The 17,103-nt window shown below is 54.6% G+C and overlaps 1 protein-coding gene across 1 annotated transcript; it reads right to left on the bottom strand.

The window, feature by feature from the left end:
- Positions 1–499: 499 nt before the first annotated feature.
- Atp6v1b1 (ATPase H+ transporting V1 subunit B1) lies at positions 500–16,767 on the bottom strand. The gene is made up of 14 exons (XM_006991514.4): positions 16,519–16,767; positions 9,968–10,023; positions 7,312–7,410; positions 7,044–7,137; positions 6,434–6,511; positions 5,503–5,642; positions 4,573–4,674; positions 3,941–4,038; positions 3,062–3,185; positions 2,680–2,830; positions 2,453–2,535; positions 1,391–1,495; positions 1,108–1,237; positions 500–1,022 (listed from the first exon to the last, which is right to left on the bottom strand). The coding sequence occupies exons 1-14, from the start codon at positions 16,634–16,636 to the stop codon at positions 859–861; spliced, it is 1,542 nt and encodes a 513-aa protein (XP_006991576.1). The 5' UTR covers positions 16,637–16,767; the 3' UTR covers positions 500–858.
- Between the last annotated feature and the right edge of the window lie 336 nt (positions 16,768–17,103).

Raw genomic sequence — 17,103 nt, 5'->3', positions numbered from 1 at the left:
TGGTAAGTCCTAGCAGGTAGGGCAGAGAACATTTGCTTGTAGGGTCAGATTGGAGGAAGACAGGTGTCTGGGGTGTTTTCAGCGCTGAGGACAGAGGTCTGAGCAGGGCTGAACCCTGGAGAGAGGACATGTTCCAGAAAGCTCTGTGGCCTCCCCCCATCTACTTTCCTTAGCACTCCATTGCCACGCCCATTCTGAACTGGTCCTTCACAGGAGCCTCAGAACAGTTCCTGAGGATCAAAGAGGCCTGCTGGGCAGATATCTAGTCCCTTCCAGATGGCCAGTTTCCTTGTGGCTGGCAGATCAGAGAGTTTATTTAATCTCCTACCATGGAAGTATCATGACAGTCCGAAATGATCCTAAGAGGCATCCAGAATGAAAGGCTTTGGGGTCTGGGGAGATGGCACAATTGGTAAGGTGTTTACCACACAAGTGTGAGGACCTGGGTTCAAATTCCCAGAACCCATGAGTACTAGGATCAAAAGCACACTCCACTATGCCCAACTAGACTTTTCTTTTTTTTAATACTTTTACAAACTGCATGGTATCATCTACACCTTCAACAATTAGCAAATTTTCCTCAATCTTGTTTTCACTGGAGACAAATTCATCTCAGTTGCTGTTTTTGTTTTCCATTTCAGTTATATCTATGGACTTCTAAAATACAAGTACAGGACAGAGGTGGAGTTCAGTAGTAGGGTACCTGCTTAATAGTCTGAAGCACTCCCACCCCGCGCCGCTTTTATTCTCAGCATGCCCCTAAAAAGAGCCCCACCCTCACCAAAAGACACTCCTGTCAACGCAGGGCATAAGACAGGGGTTTGACCACAAACTAGAAGGCTGCAGCCTGGGGCGGCTCTAGAGCGCGGTATCGGACGCGGGGTCCTGCTGCGCCCCCTGGCGGGAGTAGAACTCGTCCGTCATGCTCTGCGGGATGCGCTTCAGCATCTCTTTGGGGAAGATGCGCAGCAGTTTCCAGCCCAGGTCCAGCGATTCGAACACGGTGCGGTTCTCGTAGGGACCTGGGGACCACGGAGGAGCGTAAAGGCTTCCTGTCCAGAAGAGAAGGGCCAGGTGGTCCCAGCCCCGCCCCCCGCCGCGCCTCACCTTGGGTGATGAAGTTCTTCTCGAACTTCTGCAGAAACTCCAGGTAGAGCAGGTCCTCCGAGGTGAGTGCCTCTTCCCCCACCACCGCTTTCATGGCTTGCACGTCCTTCCCGATGGCGTAGCAGGCATACTACGGAAGGGCAGTGTAGGCTCACCACCCCCTGAAGGCTGAGCTCCACTTGCTGGGGACCAGCTTTGCGCAGACAGAAACTTCTTGTCCAGGTGGGGCTCAGAACTCCACCTTTTAAATCGGGGTTACCGCAAACACTGCCCCTCTCCTTACCAGCTGGTTGGAGACATCTCCGTGGTCCTTTCTGGTCATGCCCTCGCCTATGGCCGACTTCATCAGCCGTGACAGGGAAGGGAGCACGTTGATGGGGGGATAGACCTGGGGAGCAGAAGAGAGTAGCATGAGGCAGGACCCAGGCTCTCCTTTCATTCACCTGCCCCTCCACACCCTTCTCAGAAGACTCCTATTCATCCTACGGAAAAGTGAGCGGCTACACTCCGCCTGCTCTATTTCCCCTTGGAGTCTGGGCCTTGATGACTCGGTGGGAGACCATCAGGGTGGTTACACAGGCGAGTCTATGCAGGAAGGAAGCTGGAGCCAGGGGTAACGAGGTGGAATTAGGTAATGAAACACAATGTCAAAACATTTGATATTTGTACAAGCAAGTTGAAGCTTAATAGTGTGTGTGTGTGTGTGTGTGTGTGTGTGTGTGTGTGTGTGTGTGTGTGGTGTGTGCATGTTTTGAGACAGAGTGTCTTGTAGCCCAGGCTATCTGGATTCAAACTTGCTTTGTAACTAAGGATGGCCTTGAACTTCTGATCTTCCTGCCTCCACCTCCCTCATACTAGGATTACAGGCTTGTGCTAGGTTTGCAGGCTGTCTTGTTGCCTGTATTATGTAGAGTGGGGATGGAACCCAGGCTTCCTACATGCTGGGCAGGCTCTTAACCAAATGAGCTACAGCCCCAGCCCTGTTACCCCTATTTAGTGTCACCAAAGCTAACAACTGTGTGGAAGAGAACTGCTTTATATTTAGTGCTTTCCATGTGCTTCATATATACTAATGCACCCCCCCCAGTACATTGGTGTGATACATAGACATGGACCCAGAGATTAGCATCATAGGACCTTTTCTCAAGGTCCTGTGGCCAAGTGGGCTAGCCTATGGCTAGCTGTGAAGCACAGGCTCCCCCAGTGCCTAGCTCCTGATGGTGTGACTTTGGGTAGACCTCTCCTCCTTCTTGCACAGGAGCGATACATAACTCTTTTTTGATGTCTTGGCTGCAGGGGAGCAGATGGGGGGAGAAAGGGGGCAGCTATTGGGAAGGAACAGTACCTGCCGGTTGTGTAGCTGTCTGTCCACATAAATTTGTCCCTCCGTGATGAAGCCAGTCAAGTCTGGGATGGGGTGGGTGATATCTGCAAGCAAATACCCTGTCAGTGTATGGGGGCGGGGTTCTCATCTACTGGGGACACATGAGTTCTCCTTTCAGCATGGGGATGATGGGGTGGCTGGTGGAAATGGAGAGTGGGTTCTGGAGGGCCGGGGGTGCTGGAGACTACCATCATTGGGCATGGTGAGAATGGGGATCTGTGTGATGGAGCCGCCCCGGCCCTCCACGCGGCCAGCTCGCTCATAGATGGTGGCCAAGTCTGTGTACATATATCCAGGAAAGCCACGGCGCCCTGGCACTTCCTCTCTGGCAGCTGAGACCTGCAATACCCACAATAGCAGGTATGTCAGAAGATGAAAGGCTAGACTCAGGAAGGGAGATTAGGAGGTTGGACTGAGGGGACAGAGGAGTGCCCAGCCTGTGATTGAGCTGAGACTTGCTGAGAGGAGCAGGCCTAGATGAGTGAATTATTTTGTTTATCAGGGTGGATGTGAGGCCAGGGGAGAAACAGGGAGGGGTGGTTTGAATCTGACACCCCTCAGCCAGCATACCTCCCGCAAAGCCTCTGCATAGGAGCTCATATCAGTTAATATGACCAGCACATGCTTCTCACACTGGTAGGCTAGGAACTCAGCTGTGGTCAGGGCCAGGCGAGGGGTGATGATCCGTTCAATCCTGGAAAGCCAAGCATGACAGGGCTCAGGGAGCCTGGGGGCCCAAGCCTGGGCCCACGAAGCCCCAGAATGGAGTGTAAGGTCGGCTGGGAGATGGCAGGGGAAGAGATAAAATGAGCCCCGCCCAGGGCTCCTGGTCAAGACAATGGTTCTTAACAGTGGGCACTTCCTGGCAATACTGATGCTCCCTTGCCCACTGTCCAAAGTGAGCCAAAAATGTGCCTTTCCTGCTTGAAGCCATCCTGACCACGCTTCCTTTAGCTGGCCATTTCAGTTCTGGGCTCTGGGCCTGTGGCTCTTCCCCTGGCAATGCCATTTCAGCCTCCAGAATTCTGTTATTTAGTTTGAGGGTGCCCTTAATACCCAGGATAGGTTATTAGATTTTTAATGTCATCCATGTGAACCCCAGATTGAAAGTCCCATCTTCAAAACTTTCAAAATAGAGCATTTTCTAAATAAATGCCACAAACAGTGGTCTCTCCAGTGATGACCTTGTTCAGGTGACACAGGGATGGAATGAGAGGTCCCTGACTAGGACAGCTGCTGTGGCACAGGTATGAGGAAATCAGAGGGCAGGTGGGGTCCTGGTCTGGCTCCCTAGCATGCCCCAAGCCTCAGTTTCCTTACCTGTACAACCAAGAGTTATTCTCACAGCTCTAGTCCATGGCTGTAGTTCTGAGATGTCCTGAACCCCAGTATCCCAGGTCTAGGAAAGGGGAAGGCCCCAAGGGCAGTCTGAGCATAGGAAAGACTCACGTAGGATCATTGGCCAAGTTCAAGAAGAGGCAGACGTTTCCCATGGTTCCATTCTGCTCGAAATCTGACTTGAAGAACCTGGCTGTCTCCATGTTCACCTAGACACATAGCCAGGGGAGCTTTAGGCAGGCCATGTGGCCGAGAGCTGGGCTTAGTCATGACCAGCTTTTCTCAGCAAAACTTGGGGACTGACAGCTAGTCACTGAGGTGGCCCTAGGGCCCAAGAAGGACTCATCAGGTCCCCTACAAAACTCAGCCTTTTTAACCTCCAGCTCCTTCTTGTCCCTCTCTTGGCCAGCTACTTCCCTACCCAGCTCCTTGGCCTCTGATTGAATCCTCTGAGGACCCTTGGCATCCCCTTTCAGAAGATACCTTGTCTCTGTAGGTTCCCTGGGCTCCTGCTCCAGGCCAAGTATGGCCCTGGGATGCCTCAAGGGTCATTCCCACCTGGTCACTGAGTCCATCCCTGCCCCCTTTAGCCATGCTGGGGTCTCTGCCTCCAGACTGGCCTGAACTTTAGGGGCTTCTCAGGGTGCAGGACTCAGTGTCCCCCATCAGAATAGGCTGTGCTAGAGCCAAGGCAGGCAAGGCTATTTCTCACCATTTCCAGACTTGCCTCCAGCTCCCCTTACCCCCATGGCTGCAAAGACAATGGCGAAGTTGTCCTCATGGTAATCGAGCACAGCCTTGGACTTCTTCACCAGCCCGGCTTGGCGACAGATCTGGGCAGCAATCTGAGACAGGATGGGGCAGGAGGGAGGCTGTCAGGGCCAGAGCCCTGTGACATCCGGCCCGCTGAGCATCACTGCGGAGGATGGATGTTACAAACTTGGGGTGGGGAGAGTCCAAGCCCCGAAGAGTGAGGGACTGCCCTGGATCCTGCAGTCTTTCTCAGGGTTGGGGATAGTCTCTTCTTTGGCTACTAGGGAGTTGAAGGCACCTGTCACAAGGAGCAGGGCAGCATCCCCAAAGAGCAACAGTCTTGTGTGAATTTGGGCAGTTTAGCTTAGGATAGCTAAGCCTTTCAGAGCCTGCACCTCCCACAGCCTGCTGGAGCCATATGAGCCTAGAATGTGTGTGACTGTCAGAGCCCTCTGTCCTGAATCAAGATGTGTTGGGGAGGGGAGGAGACTCTCGAAAGAGAGTTGTCACAGTCAGGAATGGTGAGGAAGGGATATCTAGAAACCTTGTCACACCAGTGGCTGAGAGGACCGCATGGTTCTTGTCTGGTGGTGGCAGTCAGGCAAACACAAGTACAAGGACCGCCTGACACAGACCGGCTCAGCTGAGCAGGGCTTCTACACTGGAGTCTACTGGGGCTCTCTGAAGCCAGTGAGCACTCCATTCACCAGGGAGAGCATGCAGCCCTTTCTGGGGGTCACGTGTGACTGTATGTGTTGGGGGTGTCTCTTATGCCACCCTGGCCCTGAGCTGTCCGGAAACACCAGCCGGGGTGGATGCTGGTCATTCCTACTCTTTGCTTGGCACAGAAGTGCTCGGTGCTAGCCTGGAAGCCCAGGCCTCTGCTTGTCCCCGATCCTTGGTTATACGTCGTCCCTCACCTCATTGTGGGGGAGCCCAGCCGCAGAGAAGATGGGGATCTTCTGGCCACGGGCGATGCTGTTCATGACATCAATGGGGGAGATTCCTGTCTGGATCATCTCCTCGGGGTAGATTCGGTCATGAGGGTTGATGGGCTGGCCTGGGAGGGGTGACCACGCAGGTTCAGGGTCCAGCCCTCCTACCACCAACCACCACTGCCTCTCTCTGCCAACCAGCTGTTCCACAGCCCCTTCTGCAACAACGGAACTATGTGCGCAGCGTCACCTGGGCGCCTGCGGCTCTTGTGCATGTGAGATGCAATTGAAAAATGAAATTTCCTTTCATTTGAATCGGTTCAAGTTTAAAAAGCCGTTCATCTCTCCATGCTGTCTTAGATAGCATTGCCCTCGCATCTTAGCTAGACAGCCCCCCTCAACACCTAGGCACCTGAGTGATGTTCAGAGGACCAGAGGGTAGCTCAAAGACTATGTGTGAATAAAGACACGTGCTTTGCCACTAGCTTGCTGTGTGGCCTTGAGCAATGGGTCGGGGAGGCTCCACGGACCTCTATTACTGCCTCGGAAAACTGGTGGGTGGGGCAGTCAGAAAGGTCTCCTAAAGAATAGCTGGGGTCCTAGGAAGCGATCCTTCTCTGCTGTGAGCCTCCCGTCCCCAGCTCCCAGGATAGAGCATAGGGAACTGAAGGCCACAGGGGATGGCTGGAGGTGCTGTGCAATGATAGAATGGAGTGCTAGAGGCATTTCTATGGTGGATCTGGGGAGGGAGGCCTTTGCTGATCTGCCTGCTCATCTGGCCAGCTGTGGGGTTAGCATTGCTTGGCCTAGGTCCGTGCAGGACTTCCAAGGGTAGGTCGCAGAAATGATGGCTCAGGTGGGCAGGTGCTAGGGCTGTGTCCTCAAAGCCATGCAGGGTGGGCGTCCACTCTCTCACCATTGATGTCCAGAAAGTCCTCTGCCATGACAACAGGCCCTTTGTCAATGGGCTTGCCAGAGCCATTGAAAATCCGACCTGGGAGGGACAGGGGGTTCAGGAAGGTGTCAGGGCTCCCAGCCTGTGCACGGCCACCAGCTCCACATACTCATCCAGAATCCCAACACCCTGTGTTCCCTGCCTCCTCAGCCCCCCACCATCACACATGCCTGACTTCCGTGACTGTTCCTGCCAAGGACAGGGTGTCTTCCTTCCTTTGCTGTGAATTTTCACAGGCAAGGCATTTTGGAGTCACCCTGACCACTGGCCTGGGCCCAGGTTGATCACTAATCAGAGGATCAGGCCAGGTAAGGAAGGGCTTAGTCATCCCTTTCAGCCTGGCCCCAAGTAGGTGGCTTCCAGCTGCACCTGTAATGACTTAACCTCACGCCTTCATTATTGAGCATGTTCTATATGTTGGGCCCTGCACTAGGGATGGGAGCTAGAGAGAGAAAACCACTGCTGGCTTCAGAAGGCACATAGGAAACATGCGTGCAGGCAGTGAAGGGCTTGATTAGAGAAGCCAGGAGGGAAAGACAGAGGAGCACCCACCCTGGCCCTCCACTCTCACCCAGCATGTCCTCTGACACAGGAGTCCGCAGGATGTCCCCGGTGAATTCACAGGTGGTCTTCTGGGAGTCAATCCCTGAGGTCCCTTCAAACACCTGTGAGTCAGGGATTGTTCTGAGGGGCTAGCTGGAAAGAATGGGCCGCCCACTGTAGGCACTCAGTGCATAGCTCTGCGCAGGGTATTCTCTGGGAAACAGGCCATTCCTCCCTCCAAGGCTTGTGAAATAGGATGGGAACTAAGAGTTCCCTCTTCTCGTAGGCACACTTACCTGAACAATGGCTTTGGTCCCAGCCACTTCGAGCACTTGGCCACTCCTCTGGGTCCCATCCGGGAGGGTAAAGTTGACAATCTCAGCATACTGGGCGAACTGTTAGGGAGAAGAGCCACCCAAGGTGAAGCTCCTGTCACTTCGCATCTCTTCTTCTGGTCTCGTTACTGCCTGTCTTATTGTGCCGTGATGTGGGGAAGGGGCTTTGTTTGGGAGAGGGCACCCCGGAGATAACTGGGATTTAATCAGAAGCACGTGTTAGGTCCAAATCTCTTTTCTTAGTGCAAGTTTATGGCAGCTGTCTAATTACTTACACGGCTTACTGAGCCCTCAAGTCGTTAATGCATGAGCCTTAGTTTTCTCCTCTTTAAAACAAGAGTGCTAAGAATAAGCCCCACCCCACAAGGCTGCCGTGACCAGGATGGGAACCCTACAATCAAGCTGTCAGCACAGCGCCAGGTAGGGTGGGGTGGGAGGAGGGGTGACTCAGTAGCACAAAGTGGCCATTGTGGCCAGCCAGGTCTCCTGAGCACGAAGGAGGAGCACACTTGTCACCAGAAGAAAGACTCCCTGTTTTCTAGGTGTCGCTGAACCAGTGACAGCCTATTCCTAGCTATGGAGCTGGGACTGGCATCTGTGTAATGGTTAGGAATTTAAACAAAAATCAGGTTAATATAAACAAAATATACAAGGGGCTTCTATGATGAAAAGGATTTGATTAAAGCATTTGAATAGGCATTTCTCTAAAGATGCAGATAGGGCCAGTAGGCAGGTGGCCACATGTTCATGGCCATTCTCCTTGGTCAACAAGAAAATGCAGATCAAAACCACGATGAAGTATGGCCATACACCTGCTAGGGTGGCTGAAAGAGAAAAAGCGGATGTTAACACACACTACTGAGGATATGGAGAAATCAGAATCCTCTTTATTCTCCCGGGTGGAGTGTAAACCAAAGCACTTGGTTTACACTGAGTAACATGCAGCTCCTCAAAAGGTTAGAATAGAGTCACCATTTGACCTAAGCAGATTTACTCTTAGATATCTACCTGAGAAATAAACACACATATATCCATGAAGTCTTCAATGTGAATGCTCATGGAAGCATTATTCAGAATAGCAATAAAGAAGAAAGAAAGGAAGAAGGGAGGAAGGAAGGAACCCGTAAACAGAATGGGATTATGGAATAAATCTATATTTTTTTTCTCTGTGACAAAATTCCTGACCAGAACAACTTAGGGAAGGCTTTGCTTGGCCCTTGGTCTGAGAGGATGCCATCCACCATGGTGTGAAAGGCTTGAGACAGAGCTTGAGGTCACAAGGAGAGATGAATTCCAGTGCTGGGCTTCCCATCTCCCCTTTTCCTTTTTATTCAGCCTGGGACTCCCTTATGGGGTGGTGCCATTGACATTCGGGGCAAGTCTTCCATTCTCAAGTGCACCTCTCTGGAAATGCCCCTCACAGACACACCCAGTGGTGTCTCCTAGGTGATTCTAAAATCCAGTGCAGTTGACATAGAAGATTAAGCCCCACAAGGATCAGTATATTCGGAAACACAACCCGCTAGGCCACCATCCAGCAGGGGTACATGTGTCTCTCCGCACATGCGATGTTCACCTGAATACGAGCATAGCCTGCAGGTCTCACACAACTGTCCCACGGGCTGGGGACAAAGGGACAGATGGTTAACTGTCTTTCCTTTGTTTCTCTGGGTACAAGGAGCATGTATTGTTTTTTGTTATTAAAATGTAATAACATTAGGTGACATACTATAATGCCACAAGTGTTCATAGTCATGGCTGTCAGTCTGTCCCCTGATGGCCACACACTACTGACCCTGTGAATCTGGGGAACGTGCCGGATGGACTAGTGACTAGGGTGGGCCACTCCCCCAGGGCCTTCCCTGCTCAGATTTGCAGCGATGACGGCCACTGATGGCGGTTTTGTTCGCACTGGTGAAAAGAAAGACGCGAAGGTGTCCCCTTCTCCAAGCGAGCACTTTCTAGGCCCTGAGGGTAGGGTTGCTGGAGGAGATGCCCTCTCCAACCCGAACCCGAGGGGTAGGAGGTGCGGAAGTCCAGCCGTTTGGCGCCTCAACCACAAGATGGCGCGCAAGAGCAGAGAGACAGAGGGACATCCGCGAAATGAGATCTACAGCCAAAGTCCCGCTCTTTCCTCCTCGCTCTGCTCCCTGGGAACCTGAGTCTCGGTAACCACCCCTGTCCTCAGTGTTTGTCAGCCTGAAGAGGAAAATTTCAGGCCAGAGAACGCTAATTTGGGCCTAAAAGAAGCAAGGCAATAAACCTGCTCATCAAAATAAGGCAGGGAAAGAAATGCAGCTCAGGATAGAGTGCTGGCCTGGCCTGCGGGAGGCCCTGGGTTTGATCTCTTGCGAGTGGGTCAGGGGAGGGAGAGGGAGAGGGAGAGGGGGAAACTGGCCGATGAACAGGATTTCCAGGGCCAGCACTCACTAGGCCCCAGCCTTGAGTACTGGTGGTTTTTACAGCCTCCCACAGACAAATTGTGAAGAAGAAACTTGGCAGGAGACTTGAGGGGTGACAGAGTTAAAAAAAGAATGAAACAAGGCCCCTGGATGGGCAGCTTAAAAGAAACCCTGAGTGTGGCCTAGAGGCCAGGAAGGAGACTGAAGACTCTTACCTTGACCTGGTCGAGCACCACAAGAGGCCCATTGACGCTGCACACGGTCCTGTAGGCTGGGGGAGGGGGGGAGGGGGTCAGCGTCTCACCTCCAAATCCCACTGTGTTCTACCTCCACGGAAAATGTATGCATGTGTGCACATGTGTGCGCACACACCCGCACACACACACACATTCACCGAGACACATTTACTGAGAGACACACACATTCACACATACACACAGACAGAGAGAGAGAGAGAGAGAGAGAGAGAGAGAGAGAGAGAGAGAGAAGCATCCTGTCTCCTGCCCTCTGTGCACCCCCACCTCCTCCTCAGCCTGGGCCATCAGGGTCATTAGCTGTGACAGCGCCAGCCACCATTGCTGTAAGGGTCAAGCCCCTGCCACAGACCCCCCACTGTCTCAACACCTGCAGGATGCTGGAGGAGGGCATGAGGGCAGAGGCCTCCTCAGAGTCCTGCCCAGGCCTGCTGAGCCCTCCACCCCGTGTGCTTCCCCCCTGGCCTCAGCCCCCGCCTCACCTATTCCCTCTTCCCAACTCCACTTGAATGTTCCAAAGGCGTCTGGGGCACAGCCGTGGCCTCCTGGGCCCTTCCCCAGGCCCCCATTGCCATCCCTTCACCCTGCACTGATGAGCCCTGTGGGGTGAGGGGTGCTGCCCCCCTCCACTTCCTCCACCAAGCCCTGGCCAGGTCCCACCAGCACACTGGGCATCCTAGTGGGTAGAGGAGGGTGATACCAGGAAGACACACACACACACACACACACACACACACACACACACACACACCCCACACTGAGAAGAAAGCTCAGCTCCAGGGTAAGATCCAAGGACAGTCAGCTAGGAAGCCTGTCTCTGGTCTTCCTGGGGTTAGCTCAGGGGCTCTGAGGAGGCTGTGGTCCCTTGATTGGCAATGGAGTACAAAGCTAGTCTGTCCCAGGGATTCTATGGAGCACCAGTAACACAGTGGAGACCAGTAATTTGCCCAAACCGGATGCGTGGGGTGCTGAGAAGGAATTGGGTCACTCAGACCACGGAGCTCAGGGGAGGTGGGCACCATGGGCCTGGGACTGGCATGCTTGTGGCACATGTTGGGAAGGGGCTGCCCTGGGCCCTCCATCAGCCCACACTGGCCCACAGTGTGCCTGACCCCAGAAGAAGCCAGTGTCCCTGTCCACGCCTTCCCGGTCACCAAAGCTGTCTCACAGCACATCCACCAGAAAGCAAATGCACAAGGCCATTCTCCCGCTGGTCTTTGCAAGGACCCTGCTACTGTAAGGACTACCTGGAAAACTCAAGGCTGAGCCCAGGATTGCCCGAGTAAGACGCTCCGTTCCCTCCCAGAGCTACCTACTACCCCTGTATCATCTCCCTGCTGTCTTCCCTCAGCCCCTGAAGGATGTCCACCTTTATCTGAGGCAAGGATCCAGGAGAAGCCCCTCCTGGTGAAGGGCTAGCTCCTCACCCTGCATTTGTCTCTCAGGCTAGCCCTACCACCCATGCACAATGGCTCCCTCTCAGCCCCTCCCCCTCCCCTGCGCTCACTCTCACAAGAGGACTACTACATCATCAGGCACATTCCCCTTCTTCCATATCCAGGGTCCTTGGAAGAAACCCACAAGGTCCCCCACTGAAGGGCTTCTTACAGATCAGCCCAGGCTCTGCTCCTTCCCTCTCACTTCCTGTTCCCTGGGAGTCTTCCCTCCTCCCTTCCTTTCTTTAAATCCTAGCTGTTGAATGCCATCCAACTGCTGCTAGCAAGGCAGATAAAGGACAACTCAAATGTAGAGCCTAATGTCCAAAGGCAGGGACAGAAAGAACATGGCATTGTGAAACTACGAGAAACTACAGGGATGTTTAGGTGGGAAAGATCAGGATGGCCTAGTGAGATGAAGGTGGGGTGCATGGGCCACATGGAGGGCAAGATGGGCAGGTGAGGTTGGTGCAAAGCCAGGAGGCAGAAGAGATGAAGAATGGGATGGGCCAGGGACCAGAGTGAATGTTCAGGGAAGAGGCATTCTCAAGTCAGGGGACGGAGTTAAAGGGAGCCTTCCAGCCAGCCCCAGCGAGTTGAGGGAAGTGCCCATGGCAGAGTTGAAAGAACCCTGATTGCTACCTGCTCAGTGCCTTAGGTGACAGAGAGGAAGGAGGTGACTCAGGACTCCTCTAGGCTGGCTTCTAGTGTGGGGAGAGCTGTCAGATATGGTCTCTGCCATCCCTGCTCAGCACAAGGCTGGCACTCCGTACGTTGGGCTGACTGAGTTCCGGAAGGCACTAACTGGTTCTATCAGTTCATTATTCCCTTATGTCCCCATCAGACCAACAGGTATCCCCACCTTAGCCTCAAACCGAATGGGGGTCCTGATGCCCAGCACAAGGGCCACACCCCCAGCTGCTGCCTGCTGAGGACCACAGAGGAAAAGAGGAGAGGAAATATGTACAGTCTTGAGGGTGGTGGTTTGGGGGGCCACGACAGACACTCTGATGGAATTCACACTGTGAGGATGGTACAGAGCGGAGCTGGTGACACCAGCAGAGACAGGGCCGGGACCAACACCCGACCAGGGTGGAGAAACTTTTGGACTGGCAGGTGCGTGTTTCCAAGCCTGGGGAGAGCTGGCATTTTGCTAGATCCACAGAGATGGGGAAAGACAGCAGTGAGTCTGGAGTCAAGAGTCTCCAGGGTGTGTGGGCCAGAGTAAGTGGCTTGTCTCCAGAGAGCGAGAGCCACAAAGCCCAAAGGGATCACTTTTGGTTTCACAACCTTGGGAGACAGCCTGCTCCCAGACTTCATGATTCACGGCTCATCCTGAGAAATCTCTGTTAATCCTGAGGTCCAGCAAGTCCACCTGGAGAGAGGGTACCTGGAGATGGAGGTTAGGGGCTGGAGGCTGGGCGCCCTGCCTGATGCCAAGGGGGAGGGACAGTGCTGGGTGGCCTGCCTGGCTCTCTGGGAGTCAGGTTGGGAGATCTTAGCTTCCCTTAGGCCAGACCACATGGCGACCACTGTGAGGTCTCTGAGTCTCCTCCACTCAGCACCCCAGCCTTCTTTCCAGACTGCAGGATCCACCCTAGCTCAAGGCAGGAACGGCAGAGTGACTGGAGGAAGGCACAGCTCTCTCTGCATTGAGGCCCTCACTCTAGAAAACTCAAGTACCATTTTCTATTCAACACGGAGACTGCAAATCCTTCAGGCCGCGCCCTTGCCTACCTCCTGCAGTGCTTCTCACAATTCCTCCTCTGGAAATCCCCAAGACCACAGACTGGTACCCTGAGGGATTGTAGACCCCAACACAAGACCAGATCTTTTCTCAGAGCCATCGGGTTTTATTGGATTTTTTATTTTATTTATTTATTTGTGTGTGTGTGTGTGTGTGTGTGTGTGTGTGTGTGTGTGTGTGTGTGTGTGTGACAAGGTTTCACTCTATAGTCCAGGCTTCCTTCAAACTCACTCTTCTATCGCAGGCTGACCTCAAACTCGTGGCAATCCTCCTGCCTCATCCTCCTGAGTGTTGGGATCATAGGTGTGCCAGCACTCCCACCTTCGGGCTGTCCAGTTAGGACTCGGGCAAAGGGAAACTGAGCCACGGAGATGCCTTTGACTGGTGGGCACCCTGACTGTGCCCCTTTCGTGGAGAGGCAAGCTAAAGTGGGCAGGTCCAGCTGGCGCTGGGGCCCTCGGGGATTCAGGCACTGCCCACCCAGGGATGTCCCACTTGACCCTGAAGACAGACACAGGGTGATGAGCTGCCAAGAGAGCCCTGGCTCCGCTGACCTCAGGGCATTCCCTCAATGGGCTTTTCCCAGACTTAGCAGACACTCTCCCCCCTCAGCTCACCCCCTCCCATTGTCTCTGACACTGGGGGCTGCAGTGTGGAGGAGAGCTCCCTACCCCCACCTCCCCACAGCCCCGTCAAAGGCTCAGCAGGGCTCCTACTCGGTCCTAATTAGCGCCTGACCAGCTACACCTGCAGTGTCCGGTCTCCCTCCCCCAGCAGGCTGGAGGCCAGGGTGGGGGCAAGCCTGGGGCAGCAGGTCCTGCTCCTCCATGCCCCCCCTGTCCCAGCTGGGGGGACTAGGGGAGGGGGTCCCTACTGGAAGATGGGGGTCTTAGAGTCAGAACCTGCTTGTTCAGACTCCACTGTAACTACCTCCCCTTTGGCTCTCAAACCCTGGAGGAATGGCCGGACCTGGCCCCATCCCTCCAACTAGGCTGTCACTTGTCCTTTTGCACCTTTGCACGAGCTGTGCTCACCCCCACGTGCAATGCTGCACATCTACCCAGTGATCCCATGAAGCCGCACTCACTGCCTCTATAATAAGCCAAGGAAGGCACTCGGAGTCTGGGCAGTTCCGCTGAAGGAAGGCCCTGCTTCTCAAGGTGGCTGTTGCCAGCACTCATGTCCAATCCCAACTCTGCCCTCCTCCTCCTCCTTTCTGGCCAGCTCTGTCCCTCAGCATTAAGTCACCCTTGCAGCTGCTGTGCCCTGGGATGACCAGACTACCTCTATGCGAGACTACAGGAGCCCTGGGGCCCCTGACCTCTGCACTGGCCCATCTCCTAGGCTCCCTCTCCAGTTCTCCAGCCTGAGCTTAGGGCCTGGAGTTTCAGAGTAAAGGGCCTGGCTGGAGGAGGAGGAGGACAGAGGGGGCACAGCATCCTTGTTTTGGGGGGGCAACAGTACTGGGGAGGGGACTCCAGACACTCCTACCCTTGGGCTCATTCTCCTAGGAAGAACTCCACCCAGGTACCCAAGATGGATGGAGGGGTATGGGGAACTAGGCTGAGCCAGGCTAGGAGGGTGTCCTGGAGGGCTAGCCCAGCCCCTAGGCTATCCACAGCCTTTGCTCTGTCACTGTGGCTGTGATCTTGTTGTCTTGGGTTGGGGGGGTGGGGGGGTGTCAGAACCTGCAGGGTGTTGACAATAAATAAGTGGCTGCCTGGAGGAAACCGGTGAGAGGCTGCTCTAGCTTGAGCCCTCCCACCTGGAAGAAAACGTGGGGTGAGGGGAGGCAGCATAAAGGTTGTACCCGGAGATCCTTGCAGATCCCTGCAAGGCCGCATTCCAGAAGGAAAGCTGAGCCTGGAGGTCCAGGCCCCTGCCCCACCCAACCTGGCAGCTCTCCTTTGCCCACAGGTGGTTGGGCCTGCAGGGGCAGGGTATCACATGGCCCAAACCCTGGGCATAATGAGGCCCCCTCTCGCCACTGATTTCTGGGCCCTGGTGACTCAAGTTTTTGCCTGGGGGGCTCTCTCTAGACTCGGTATGTCCATGAGGCAGGGCCTCCAGGCCTCCTTGAGAAACCTGGCTTGCCCGCTTTCGTCTTTTTCCCCTAGCTGGTGCGTGCTGTGCCTGTCTCGCTCAGCCTCAGCTGGGCTGGGCACCCAGGGCTCTGCTCCCTGAAGGCTGAAAGGCACTTTACTTGCTCTGAGCTCAGCTGGTGGCTACCCTGTATGTGTCCACACCTCCCCTGTGGGGCCGGGTAGCTTTGCAGTCAGGGTGAAGAACGGATGGCTGTGTCTAGCTCCTTCCCCTCACCCAACGAACACACCCTGTTAGGAGCCTCAGGCTCTGCTCAGCCGAGGCCACTCAGGCTGGTTTACTCCAGTGAGCTGGGCTGCCTGAGACTTTACCAGGCTAGGGAGAGTGACCTTGGACAAGAACATGGGGGGTGTTGGAACATGGGGCCCTGTGGACCTCGCCAGGTTTTCTGTCCCTGACCTGGACTTGGCTCACCCTTACAGATCAGACACAGACAACGTGAGAAAGACACGCCATGTGTGAACAGGTCCGTGCTCTTACCCCAGCCGAATACACAGATTGCCACAGCTATGTGTGTTCTCATACACCATGTAAGCATAAAGCCACGCGTTCTCTCCCCTTGGACACACGTGCACACCATATCCAAGCGTGCACACACATACACACTCACCTCACCTCCACCCTGTGTGTACAAGCATGCACACACACACACACACACACACACACACACACACACACACACACACGCCGTTGCACACCCCGCCCCCACTCCCCGGTGGTGGAGAATGCCCTTCTAGTCCATGCTTCTCTATACAGATTCTCTCCCCTAGGAAATGATGCAGGCACAGCACACTGGTTACAGAAGTCCTCAAGCCAAGTGCCCACTGACAGTACTGCTACATATGTCCCTGCACACCCATTTGCCCACTCATACATGGCCACATGTGTTCTTGTTCCCTCCCTCCCTCTCTCTCCTGTCTCTGTCTCTCCCTCTCTCTCTCCTCTCTCTATCTCTGTCTCCCTCAAGCTCTCTCTGGACCTTGGGTCTTAGACAGGATCCTGATGATAACAGTTGCTCCTCAGCCCTCTCCTCCGCCTGAACGGGGGGCTCCATCCCTCCACCTGCAGAGGTGACCTGGGCATAGGCTGTGCCACCACATGGCTCCCCTGGACCCAGAGGTACCCCCCCCCCGCCCCGGTCTCCTTAGGTCTCGGTCCTCCTTTTCAGAGGCAAAAGCGTGATCCCAGCAGCCCTCTCCCCTCGCCAGCTGGACATGAATACTCACTGACACGGGGGTGGGTGATGTAGTTTCGGGTCACAACCTGCACATGCTCTCGAGCTGTGACTGGGTCGCAGCCATTGCTAGTGAATCCCCCAGGCCTGGTGTCTGCGTTCGTGGCCATGGTGTGTGGAGAGCTGGCGTCAGTGCCTGAGAAAACTGGTGGCGACTCTAAGACTTCAGTTCCAGCTGGAGCAGGCTGCTCAGCCTGTGCCAGCGGCCACCCCTCCCTTCCTTCTGTCCCTGCTCCCCCCTCCTCTGCCAGGTTGACTGTAAACAGGGAAGCTGGCACGCACCAACTCCGAAAGTTTCTCAAGCACAGGCTGAGCAGATCCTGTAGTGGCTGGCCCCCGGGTGCCAGGTGCTGAAGGCTCACAATGACAGACAGAGCGAGGTGCACAGCATTTTCTAACTTCTATGCCCCCTGCCCCTAGTTCCCACAGTGAGTGTGGCTTCAGCATTACCTACTTTCGGCAAGTCCTTGTCCCTCACCATATCACTCTTTGGTCTCCTCATGCTCTATTTCTGGCAGATTGTCTTTTCACTGTCCTCACAACCTGCACCCTTTGTCCTGAGCCATACTGGGTGCTC

This window comes from Peromyscus maniculatus, chromosome 3 (genome assembly GCF_049852395.1).
Source record: "Peromyscus maniculatus bairdii isolate BWxNUB_F1_BW_parent chromosome 3, HU_Pman_BW_mat_3.1, whole genome shotgun sequence".
Lineage (NCBI taxonomy): Eukaryota > Metazoa > Chordata > Mammalia > Rodentia > Cricetidae > Peromyscus > Peromyscus maniculatus.
This window is presented reverse-complemented; position numbering and strand designations above follow the sequence as displayed.

Excerpts from the sequence above, each read along its gene's own strand:
- Atp6v1b1 (XM_006991514.4), bottom strand. The coding sequence starts at position 16,636 with ATGGCCACGAACGCAGACACCAGGCCTGGGGGATTCACTAGCAATGGC. Across the intron at positions 5,643-6,433 it reads GGACTTTCTGGACATCAATG|GCCAGCCCATCAACCCTCAT; the intron begins GTGAGAGAGTGG and ends CACCCCTCCCAG. Across the intron at positions 1,238-1,390 it reads GAGATGTCTCCAACCAGCTG|TATGCCTGCTACGCCATCGG; the intron begins GTAAGGAGAGGG and ends GCCCTTCCGTAG.